The following is a 12524-nucleotide window of genomic DNA, read 5'->3' as shown; positions in this document are numbered from 1 at the left end:
ACATTCAAAGCTGTGGAGATTCAAGGCAAAATATGAGAATGGCTAAGAAATTTCTCAATCAGCAGCAAAGTGATGGAAGGTGTCGTTAACAGTGCTATCATGCGGCAATTACTGACCAACAGCCTGCTCACTGATGTCCAGTTTGGGTTCCGCCAGGACCACTCTGCTCCAGATCTCATTACAGCCTTGGTCCAAACATGTACAAAAGAGCCGAATTCCAGATGGGAGGCGAGCGTGACTGCCCTTGACAGCAAGGCAGCATTGACAGAGTGTAGCATCAAGGAGCCCTAGTAAAACTGAAATCAACAGGAATCGAGGGGAAAACTCTCCACTGGCATTCGCACCCGTACGACCAGATTTAGGAACAGCTTCTTTCCCAGGGCTGTCATCCTACTGAACTCCACAAATAAACTCTAAAGCCTGCACATCTGCCAATGCACTTTATTATGGTTATGTTTATGTTAATATACTACAAGCCAAATGTATGTTGAATGTTTAAATGTCTTAATCCAAATGTATACTCTCGGGAGCCACAAGCCTACATTTCGTTGTACTGCACTTGTGCACTAACAATGACAATAAAAGTGGATTTGATTTGATTTGAGTCATACCGAGCACAAAAGAAGATGGTTGTGGTGGTTGGAGGTCAATCATCACAGCCCCAGGATATTGCTGCAGGAGTTCCTCAGGGCAGTGTCCTAAGCCCAACCATCTTCAGCTGCTTCATCAATGACCTTCCCTCCATCAGAAGTGGGGATGTTCAGTTCCATTCGCAAGTCCTCAGGTAATGAAGCAGTCCATGCCTGCATGCAGCAAGACCTGGGTGACATTCAGGCTTGGGCTGATGTGTGGCGTGAATGTTACCTGCCATTTAAGTGCCAGGCAATAATTATCTCCAACAGGCGAGCGTCTAACCACTGCCCCATGACATTCAATGGCATTACCATCACCAAAGCCCCCACCATCAACATTCTGGGGGGGGGGGGGGGGCGGTCACCATTGACCAGAAACTTAACTGGATCAGCCACATAAATACTGTGGCAACAAGAGCAGGTCAGAGGCTGGGTATTCTGTGGAGAGTGTCTCATTTCCCGACTCCCCAAAGCTTTTCCACCATCTACAAGACACAAGTCAGGAGTGAGATGGATACTCTCTATTTGCCTGGATGAGTGCAGCTCCAACAACACTCAAGAAGCTTGACACCATCCGAGACAAAGCAGCCCGCTTGATTGGCATCCCATCCACCACCTTAAACATTCACTCCCTCCACCACCGGCATACCGTGGCTGCAGTATGTACCATCTACAAGATGCACTGCAGCAACTCGCCAAGGCTCCTTTGGCAGCACCTCCCAAACACGCAACCTGTTCCACCTAGAAGGACAAGGGCAGCAGGCGCATGGGAACACCGCCATCTCCAAGTCACACCATCCTGACTTGGAAGTATATCATCGTTCCTTCATCGTCGCTAAGTCAAAATCCTGGAACTCCCTCCCGAACACAACTGTGGGAGTACCTTCACCACATGGACTGCAGCAACTCACCACCACCTTCTCAAGGGAAACTAGGGATGGGCAATAAATACTGGCCTTGCCAGCAACGCCCACATCCCATGAACGAATAAAAAAAAATTGGCTGAAGGGAAGAAAACAAAGGATAATTGGGTTGGGGGAGGGCTTGGTGTTGGGAACATTCTTTTTCTAATTTACATCAATGACATAGATTCAGAAACTCATTGCAAAACTCATTGCAAACTGTTCAAATTTGCAGAGGTCACCAAACTAGGAGAAGCTGTAAGAAATGAAGGCGACAGCTCAGAAATTACAGAATAAGTTAAACAAAGTATGTAGGTAGGCAGAAGAGGAGATGGAATTTAAAGTGTAGTATATTTCACAAAGAAAAAATTGTGACATTACTACATGACTCCATGAAGTTGAAAAAGATTAGGAGTCTTAGTAAACTGGATGTTAAATATGTAGAAGCAAAGCAGAAAAGCAATCAATAAACAAGAGTACCTTGAACTATAGAATCATATAATGGTTACAGCACAATAGGCGGCCATTCGGCTCGTCGAGCCCGTGCTGGCTCTCTGCAACAGCACCTCAGCTAGTCTCACTCCCCCGCCCTTTCCCCGTAGCCCTGCAAATTCTCTTCTTTGAGGTACTTATCTAACTCCCTTTTGAAAGCAGTGATCAAGTCCACTTCCACCACCCTTTCAGACAGTGCATTCCAGATCTTAACCACTCACTGCGTAAAAAAGTTTTTTCTTATGTCGCCTTTGGTTCTTTTGCCAATCACCTTAAATCTGTGTCCTCTGGTTCTCAACCTTTCTGACAATGGGAACAGTTTCTTTCGATCTACTCTGTCCAGACCCCTCATGATTTTGAGCACCTCTATCAAATCTCCTCTCAATCTTCTCTGCTCTAAGGATAACAACCCCAGCTTCTCCAATCTATCCACATAATTGAAGGTCCTCATCCCTGGAATTATTCTAAAATCTTTTCTGCACCCTCTCTAAGGCCTTCAAATCCTTCCTAAAGTGCAGTGCCCAGAATTGGACACAATACTCCAGTTGAGGCCGAACCAGTGTTTTATACAGGTTCATCATAATTTCCACGCTTTTGTACTCTATGCTTCTATTCATGAAGCCCTAAAGCATTTTTTTTTTTTTTTTTTTTATAAATATAAAACTGCCAACTTCAATGATTTGTGCATGTATACCCCTAGGTCTCTGTTCATGCACCCCCTTTAGTTTAAATTTCCTCTCTTTATTCTTTCTACCAAAATGTATCACTTCGCACTTTCCAGCGTTAAATTTCATCTGCCATGTGTCTGTCCATTCCGCCAGCCTGTCTATGTCCTCTTGAAGTCTATCACTATCTTCCTCACTGTTCACTTTACTTCAAGTTTTGCGTCATTTGCAAATTTTGAAATTGTGTCCTGTTCACCCACATCCAAGTCATTAATATATATCAAGAAAAGCAGTGGTTTGAGAACCGACCCCTGGGGAACATCACTGTATACCTTCCTCCAATCCAAAAAACTGTTTACCACTACTCTCCATTTCCTGTCACTTAGCCAATTTCGTATCCATGCAGCCACTGTCCTTTATTCCATGGGCTTCAACTTTGCTGGCAAGCCTATTATGTGGCACTTTGTCGAACGCTTTCTGGAAATCCATGTACGCCATCTCGACCACATTGCCCTCATCAACCCTCTGTTACCTCATCAAAAAACTCATCAAGTTGGTTAAACACGATTTGCCTTTAACAAATCCGTGCTGGCTTTCCTTAATTAATCCACACTTGTCCAAGTGACTGTTAATTTTGTCCGATTATTGTTTCTATAAAAGCTTCCCCACTACCAAGGTTAAACTGACTGGCCTATAGTTGCTGGGTTTATCTTTACACCCTTTTTTGAACAAAGGTGTTAACATTTACAATTCTCCAGTCCTTTGGCACCACCCCCATTTCTAAGGAGAATTGGAATATTATGGCCAGTACCTCTGCGATTTCTTCTTTCACTTCCCTCAGCGTCCTAGGAGCCATCCTATCCGGTCCTGGTGAGTTATCTACTTTAAGTACAGCCAGCCATTCTAGTACCTCGTCCATCAATTTTTATCCCATCCAGTATCTCCTCTACCTCCTTCACTATGTCTATGGCAGCATCTTCTTCCTTGGTGAAGACAGATGCAAAGTACTCATTTAGTACCTCAGCCATACCCTCTACCTCCATGCGTAGCTCCTTGTTGGTCCCAAATCAGCCCCACCCCTCCTCTTACTACCAGTTTACTATTTATATGCCTATAGAAGACTTTTCGATTACCTTTTAGGTTAGCTGCCATTCTATTCTCATACCTTTACTTTGCCCCTCTTATTTTCTTTTTCACTTCTCTGAACTTTTTATATTTAGCCTGATTCTCAGATGTATTCGACCCGACATGCACGCTTTTTTTCTGCTTCATCTTACTCTATCTCTTTCGTCATCCAGGGAGCTCTGACTTTAGTTGCCCTACCGTTTTCCCTCTAGTGGGAATGTACCTCGACTGTACCCGAACCATCTCCTCTTTAAAGGCAGCCCATTGTTCCATTACAGTTTTGCCTACCAATCTTTAATTCCAATTTACCTGGACCAGATCCGTTCTCATCCCACTGAAATTAGCCTTCCTCAAATTAAGTATTTTTACTCTAGATTGCTCCCTGTCCCTTTCCATAGCTAATCTAAACCATATGTTACTATGATCACTGTTCTCTAAATGTTCATCTACTGACACTTGCTCCTCTTGACCTACCGCATTTCCCAGAACCAGATCCAGCAATGCCTCCTTCCTCATTTTGCCAGAAACACTGATCAAGAAAGTTCTCTTGAAGACACCAGAAATTCTTCCCCCTCCCTGCCCTACACACTATAACTATCCCAGTCTATATTAGGACAGTTGAAGTCCCCCATTATCACTACTAGTTCTTGCATCTCTCTAATTTCTCTGTAAATTTGCTCCTCTATATCTTTCCCACTAGTTGGTGGCCTATAGAATACACCTAGTAGCGTAATGGTACCTCTATTATTTCTTAACTCTAGCCATATAGATTCTGTCCTTGACCCCTCCAGGACATCCTCTCTCTCCAGCACTAACATTCTCCTTAGTCAATACTGCCACACCACCTCCTATCTTTCCTGGACACCCTATATCCAGGATTATTTAATACCCAATCCAGACCCTTTGAGCCAGAACTCAGTCATTGCCACGACATCGTACTCCCATGTGGCTATTTTGCGCCTGCAGCTCACCAACCTGGTTTACTATGCTTTGTGCATTCACATACATACACTGTAAACTTATCTTAGACCATCCTGTGCTCAGAGTCTGACCCCACCCAATACCGTACTATTTCTTACTTAAGTGTTATCCGTCTCTCCCAATCCTTTGTTTCTCCTTTCTAATGCTACATCCTGGTGCCCATCTCCCAGCCAACTTAGTTTAAACCCTCCCCAACAGCATCAGCAAACCTCCCCGCGAGGATATTGGTACCAGCTCTGTTGAGATGCAACCCGTCTGGCTTGTACAGATCCTACTTCCCCCAGAAGCGGGCCCAATGTCCCAGGAATCTGAAGCCCTCCCTCCTGCACCATCTCTCCAGCCACGCGTTCATCTGCTCTATCCTATATACCCAAAACAGTAGAATACAAGAGAGAGTATTTAGTGATCAAGCTCCAGTGCTCTGGCCAGGCCACACCTTGAGTACTGTATACAATGCCAGTTGCTGAGAAACAAGGGTAGATATTTAAGTGCTGGAAATAGTGTAGAGAAGAGCCACAAGGCTTATCCCACGTCAAAGGTCCGATTTATGAAGGAAAAAAGGCTGAACAGCCTGGAAAGGAGATGTCGGAGAGGTGATCTTAGGAGGTATACAACAGTTAAGGGAGTGGAAAAGGTAAATTTGGAAAACAATTAGATAAAGCAATGGGGGTAAGGGTCTTTTTGGATGGATGAATTGAGATGGGCCAAATGGCCTTCCTCATACACAAGTATCTTCTGATGAAGTCAAGGACTAGAGTGTGCAAGGCTGGGATTGAATTAGTGGCATCAGTCAATTACTTACTGAGAACAGGGAAGCATCATTACAAAAAAGGTACATATTCAGGATCTTTTCCATAAAAAAAGCGATTTCCAACAGCTTTCACAACTCATTAACACCAAGTAACAATGCTGCACTTATGTTACAGCATTATCCTAGAAGCAGCCCAATAGCATTGGAATATAAACAAGGTTACACTACTGTGTCCAACAGCAAATGGGTGCCACATGCCTTCATTCTGGTCTGCCCACAGGAAAGAAGAGCTCTGAGGTTGTCTACAGAGATCAGCACACATGTTTTTCCTTCCCTTAACTGTATTTTGACAAGAAAAAAGTTTACTGTAACACCTTCAGGAGTGGATTATTTTTGTAGTCACTGTTACAAAAGAAAACACTACAGCCAATAGCGCATAGCATGATCTCAGAGCAATTGACATGAATGACTAGTTAATGTTTTTTGGTGTTGTCCATTGAAGAAGCATGTTGGCCAGGACCCTGGGAAAACTCCCTGCTCCTCTTCAAATATAGTGCCATCAAGATCTTTTACATCCAATTGAACAAGCAGACAGGACCTCATCTCATCCAAAAGCAGCTTTCCCAACAATACAGCACTCCATCAGTAGATCACTCAAATGTCAGCCTAGGTATATGCTCAAGTCCTTGAGTAAAGTTTGCACCCTGAATATTATGAATTGAGCAAAGCTGATTCTTGTAAGAAGTGTAAACACATGCAAAATCAATCCTGTAGTTAATGAATTTACAAATTAAACCTATAAAGCAAACAGTAGTTTTCTTACCTCCTGAATAACAGAAAAGGGAACAGTATCTTGCCCAATCTCAGCATTCACATATAGTAAAGCATATAAATATCCAGCTCGGCCATAAAGAAGCTCATCTGAGATATCAGAATCCAAGCTTACAACAGCTCTGTGCAGTTGTAACAATCTAACAGGAGCAAGAAAAATAATGAGCATCAAAAAAAGTAAACAGTTACACATCTGAATAAGTCCCTTGAGGGTTACCATGATAAAATATTAAATCATTCTGGACAGAAAAATATTCTACACAAAGCATTGGTTTAAAATTTCATCATCTGGATTAGTTAAAAAGAGCATTGTGGCCTTTAAAAGAAAAATACATTTCAAATTATTGTTCAGCAGAGTTAAAAATATTTTTAAAAATTAGAGTATCAGCTCTGCTCAGACCCTCCACAACAAACCCCATATCCAAAAATACATTTTTAAATCACAACTGAGAAATATTTAGGAGAATCAGTTACCTTAATTTAATTAAATGGTAAACTTTTAATTTCAGATAACCAGACTGGAGTATTTTTGAAATAAGTTAAACATTGAACTTTCTAAACATATCAGAATCTATGTCCTTACTTTGTGACACATTCCTGTGATTCAGTTTCATTCTTCAGCTTGTGGTGTACAACAGCACCAACAGCTAATGGTCCTGCATCACCACACAGAAATGTGACTCTTCTACCATTCAGATTACGCAGAGTCCTCTTCACATGATCCAGAGATCGTTGGAGATGTACTTTCTCCTGTGTTACACGGAAGCACTGCAGATAAAGAAGGGCAATCCCTAGTACCAAAAAAAAGAGTAGGTTATCTTTGTAGTTAAATTGAGCCCACCCACAATCTCCAATTTAAAAATGGCACACTGATTTTCCAAACTATCAAATACTAAACCTTTAAAATGGTCTCACATCAGTAATCATCAACTCAGACAAGCTCATCCAGCAGGCAACGTCTTCCAAAATTAGCAAAAGGCTTCTAATCTGCAGGATATGAACCAATATAGAAGAGCTGAGGGGACCTAAACATTTTATCTTTACACCCAAACGTAGCCAGTTTCCTTTCTTTACGGATGCGAACAGACCTTCTAGCATTTTCTGTTTTTATTTCTTTCTATTGTCATCAAAATGTTGGCATGAAAAATCCAGAATATCAAGCTAAATGGGCTCACTTTACCTTGCTGTATTTGACTTTTAGAAATGTAATACAAGTTCCTTTGTACTTTAAAGAAATAACTTACTACTTCTCAACTTTAAAAAAGTGTCAAGAATTTGTGTTTTCTAAATTTTCTTGATAGATTTCAATAATTTGTCTCTTCAACATTGGAAGCAGACAATAAGAGAGGCCAATGTTAAAGTCAGAGGTCCCGTGATGGGATAAATTTGATATGTAGATAGGGTGGAGTCAGCTTGGAGCACCGCTAAACTAATGTCCAGGTTCAGAGACAGATGTGGAGAACGAGCGAGTCTAGGTGGGTTCTCTCCTCCTTTAGGACCCTCCTTAAAACCTGCCGTTTTGACCAGGCTTTGTCACCCCTTCCAATATCGGTCAGATTACACTCCCGTGTAGCACCATGGGACATCTTCCTACATTAAAGATGCTATATCAGTGCAAGTTGTTATTACTCACCCTTTGGCTTATTGGGGGAAGGCAGCAGCAGCCAACTTCCTGGCACCATGGGTGGTTCTGCTGCACAGGACGGGACAAAAAAGAGCAGGAGAGCTATAGTGATAGGGGATTCTATTGTAAGGGGAATAGATAGGCGTTTCTGCAGCCGCAAATGAGACTCCAGGATGGTATGTTGCCTCCCTGGTGCAAGGGTCAAGGATGTCTCAAGAGCGGCTGCAGGGCATTCTGGAAGGGGAGGGTGAACAGTCAGTTGTCGTGGTGCATATAGGTACCAACGATATAGGTAAAAAATGAGAGGAGGTCCTAAAAGCTGAATATAGGGAGTTAGGAGGTAAATTTAAAAAAATAGGACCTCAAAAAGGTAGTAATCTCAGGATTGCTACCAGTGCCACGTGCTAGTCAGAGTAGAAATAGACGGATATTTCAGATGAATATGTGGCTAGAGGAATGGTGCAAGGGGGAGGGATTCAAATTCCCAGGGCATTGGAACCGGTTCTGGGAGGTGGGACTAGTACAAACTGGACAGTTTGCACCTGGGTAGGACTGGGACCGATGTCCTAGGGGGAGTGTTTGCTAGTGCTGTTGGGGAGGGTTTAAACGAAAATGACAGGGGGTTGGGAACCTGTGCAGGGAGACAGGAAAGGGAAGCAAAGATAGAAGTAAAAGACAGAGAAATCAAGGGTGTACATCAAACAGGGCCACAGTAAATAATAATGCTAAAAGGACTAAGTGTTAAAAAAAAAACAAGCCTGAATGCAAGGAGCATTCGTAATAAGGTGGATGAATTAGCTGCGTAAATAGATGTAAACGGATGTGATATAATTGGGATTACAGAGACATGGCTCCAGGGTGACCAAGGCTGGGAATTCAACATTCAGGAGTTTTCAATATTCAGGAAGGACAGGCAAAAAGGAAAAGGAGGTGGGGTAGCATTGCTGGTTCAAAAGGAGATTAACACAATATAAGGAAGGATATTAGCTCTGATGTGGAATCTGTATGGGTAGAGCTGAGAAATACCAAGGGACAGAAAACATTAGTGGGAGTTGTATACAGACCCCCAAACAGGAATGCTGAGGTTGGGGATGGCATTAAACGGGAAATTAGAGATGCATGCAATAAGGGCACAGCAGTTATCATGGGTGACTTTAATCTACATATAGATTGGCCTAAACAAATTAGTAACAATACTGTGGAGGAGGAATTCCCAGAGAGTGTATATGGGATGGTTTCCTGGACCAGTATGTCGAGGAACCAACTAGAGATCAGGCCATCTTAGACTGGGTATTATGTAATGAGAAAGGATTAATTAGCAATCTTGTTGTGCGAGGCCCCTTGGGGAGGAGCGAGCATAATATGATAGAATTTTTCATTAAGATGGAGAGTGAAGTACAGTAGTTGACTCAGAGACTAGGGTCCTGAATTTAAATAAAGGAAACTACGATGGTATGAGGCGCAAGTTGGCTAGGATGGATTGAGGAACGTTACTTAAAGGGTTGACGGTGGATAGGCAATGGCAAACATTTAAAGATCACATGGATGAACTACAGAGTTTGTTCATCCCTGTCTGGCATAAAAATAAAAACAAAAAAAGTGACTCAACCGTGGCTAACAAGGGAAATTAGGGATAGCATAAGATCCAAGCAGAGGACATATAAATTGGCCAGAAAAAGCAGCAAACTTGAGGATTGGGAGCAGTTTAGGATTCAGCAAAGGAGGACAAAGGGATTAACTAAGAGGGGGAAAATAGAGTAGGAGTGTAAGCTTGCAGGGAACATAAAAACTGACTGTAAAAGCTTCTATAGATATGTGAAGAGAAAAAAATTGGTGAAGTCAAGCGTAGGTCCCTTGCAGTTGGAATATGGGGAATTTATAATGGGGAACAAAGAAATGGTAGACCAATTAAATACATACTTTGGTTCTGTCTTCACAAAGGAGGACACAAATAACCTCCCAGAGATGTTGGGGAACATAGGGTCTAATGAGAGGGAGGAATTGAACAAAAATCAGTATTTGTAAGGAAATGGTGTTAGGGAAATTGACGGGAGTGAAGGCTGATAAATCCCCAGGGCCTGATAATCTACATCCTAGGGTACTTAAGGAAGTGGCCCTAGAAATAGTAGATGCATTGCTGGTCATCTTCCAAAATTCTATAGACTCTGGAACAGTTCCCATGGATTGGAGGGTAGCTAATGTAACCCCACTATTTAAAAAAAGGTGGTAGAGAGAAAACGGGGAATTATAGACTGGTAAGCCGGACATCGGTAGTGGGGAAAATGCTAGAGTCCATTATAAAAGATGTAATAGCAGAGCACTTGGAAAACAGTGACAGGATCAGACAAAGTCAACATGGATTTACAAAAGGTAAATCGTGCTTGACTAATCTACTGGAATTTTTTGAGGATGTAACTGGTAAAATAGATAAGGGAGAACCAGTGGATGTGGTCTATTTGGACTTTCAGAAGGCTTTTGATAAGGTCCCGCATAAGAGATTAGCTTGCAAAGTTAAAGCACATGGGATTGGGGGTAAGGTACTGACTTGGATAGAGAACTGGTTGGCAGACAGGAAGCAAAGAGTTGGAATAAACGGGTCTTTTTGAGTGGCAGTGACTAGAGGGGTACCGCAGGGATTGGTGCTAGGACCCCAGCTATTCACAATATATATTAATGATCTAGACAAGGGAACTAGATGTAATATCTCCAAGTTTGCTGATGACATGAAGCTGGGTGGGCGTGTGTGCTGTGAGGAGGATGCAGAGAAATTCCAGTACGATTTGGACAGGTTGGGTGATTATACTGCATCTGCCATATGTGGATATAAATGCGAGGTTATCCACTTTGGTGGCAAAAACAGGAAGGCAGATTATTATCTGAACGGCAATAGATTGGGAAAAGGGGAAGTGCAACGAGGCTTGGGTGTCCTTGTGCACCAGTCGCTGAAGGTAAGCATGCAGGTGCAACAGGCGGTTAAGAAGACAAATGGTATGTTGGCCTTCATAGCGAGAGGATTTGAGTACAGGAGCAAGGATGTCTTGCTGCAGTTGTACAGGGCCTTGGTGAGACCACACCTTGAGTATGGTGTACAGTTTTGGTCGCCTTATCTGAGGAAGAATGTTCTTGCCATGGAGGGAGTGCAGCGAAGATTCACCAGACTTATACCTGGGATGGCAGGAATGATATATGAAGAGAGATTGGGTCGATTAGGCTTATATTCGCTAAAGTTTAGAAGAATGAGAGGGGATCTCATTGAAACTTATAAAATTCTAACAGGACTAGACAGACGAGATGCAGGAAGGATGTTCCCATGGCGGGAGAGTCCAGAACCAGGGGTCACAGTCTAAAGATAAGGGGTAAGCCATTTAGGACAGAGATGAGGAGGAATTTCTTCACCCAGAGAGAGTGGTGAACCTGTGGAATTCTCTGCCACAGAAAGCAGTTGAGGCCAATTCATTAAATATATTCAAGAAGGAGTTAGATATATTTCTTAAGGCTAAAGAGATCAAGGGATATGGGGAGAAAGCAGGGACAGGGTACTGAATTTGGATGATCAGCCATGATCTCATTAAATGGCAGAGCAGGCTCGAGGGGCCGAATGGCCTGCTCCTATCTTCTGTGTTTCTTTATTCCCACCATGACCATTATCCAAGTTTGACTCTTCTCCCTTATAGGAACTACCAACTGGCATCAATCTTGTGCACATCAATTTTACCCTAGCAAGTAAAGGAGTACGAGAATTATCTCTGCACAAGAGATTACTAGCTAAAATTAAGGCATAGCATAGACAGGGAATTAGTTGAAAAGCCAGAGGGAAACAGTATATAAAGGAGCTTTCCTGGATTGGCTGGCAGTGACAAATGGTGTCCCGAAGCATTTGTGCTGCAGGCCTCTATATAAAATGGTCTGGATTTGGGAATAGAGCAGATTACATCCAAATTTACAAAGGATAATTAATCTAGGAAGTGAAGCAAATAGAAAATTGCAAAATGACAGATTAATGCAACAATGTGAAGTAATACACTTTGCATACAAAATGGCAAATGGGAACAGAGTTTGAATAGGGAAGCACTAAAGGGATCGAAGGATCCAGGTATATTACTCATTAAGAGCAAGCTCACAAATGCAAAAAGTGACATAGTGATGCATTTATATAATGCTTTTAATATCCCAAGGCGGATGCTGTCATGTGACTAAGGGGATGCTAGGCTTCAAAGTAGCAGTAATAAAAGGAATGGATGCCATCCTCCTCCGTTCCCTCTACTTCACTGCCCAACTCTGTGGTACTGCCCTTGTGCAGTTTCCGCCTATTTATCTGAATGCAGCCAGTACTTCAGCAATGGATTCTCATCCCTTTCTTACATAAAAACCTCAAAAGGTCCCCCAATAATCGATCTTTGGCTCCCTCCTTATCCTTATATACATGCTCCCTCTTGGCAACATCATCCACAAAGAAACAGCTTTCATACGCTTGCTAATGATAACCAGCTCCACTTCGCCACCACTCGTCTCAACTAATTC

At 42.5% G+C, this 12524-nt stretch overlaps 1 protein-coding gene across 1 annotated transcript in view; it reads right to left on the bottom strand.

The window, feature by feature from the left end:
* Positions 1–12524, bottom strand: part of lancl2 (LanC lantibiotic synthetase component C-like 2 (bacterial)) — a 55030-nt gene that overhangs the window by 18459 nt on the left and 24047 nt on the right. Inside the window, exons 3-4 of the mRNA XM_085988058.1 lie at positions 6963–7170; positions 6372–6519 (exon numbers count right to left, since the gene is read on the bottom strand). Coding sequence (XP_085844184.1) covers positions 6372–6519; positions 6963–7170 — 356 coding nt within the window. The remainder of the gene's footprint in view (positions 1–6371; positions 6520–6962; positions 7171–12524) is intronic.

Source organism: Somniosus microcephalus, chromosome 5 (assembly GCF_052327205.1).
Source record: "Somniosus microcephalus isolate GS21.2 chromosome 5, FLI_Smic_1.0, whole genome shotgun sequence".
Lineage (NCBI taxonomy): Eukaryota > Metazoa > Chordata > Chondrichthyes > Squaliformes > Somniosidae > Somniosus > Somniosus microcephalus.
Note: the sequence above shows the minus strand (reverse complement) of the source record. Positions and strands in the feature narration are given on the sequence as shown.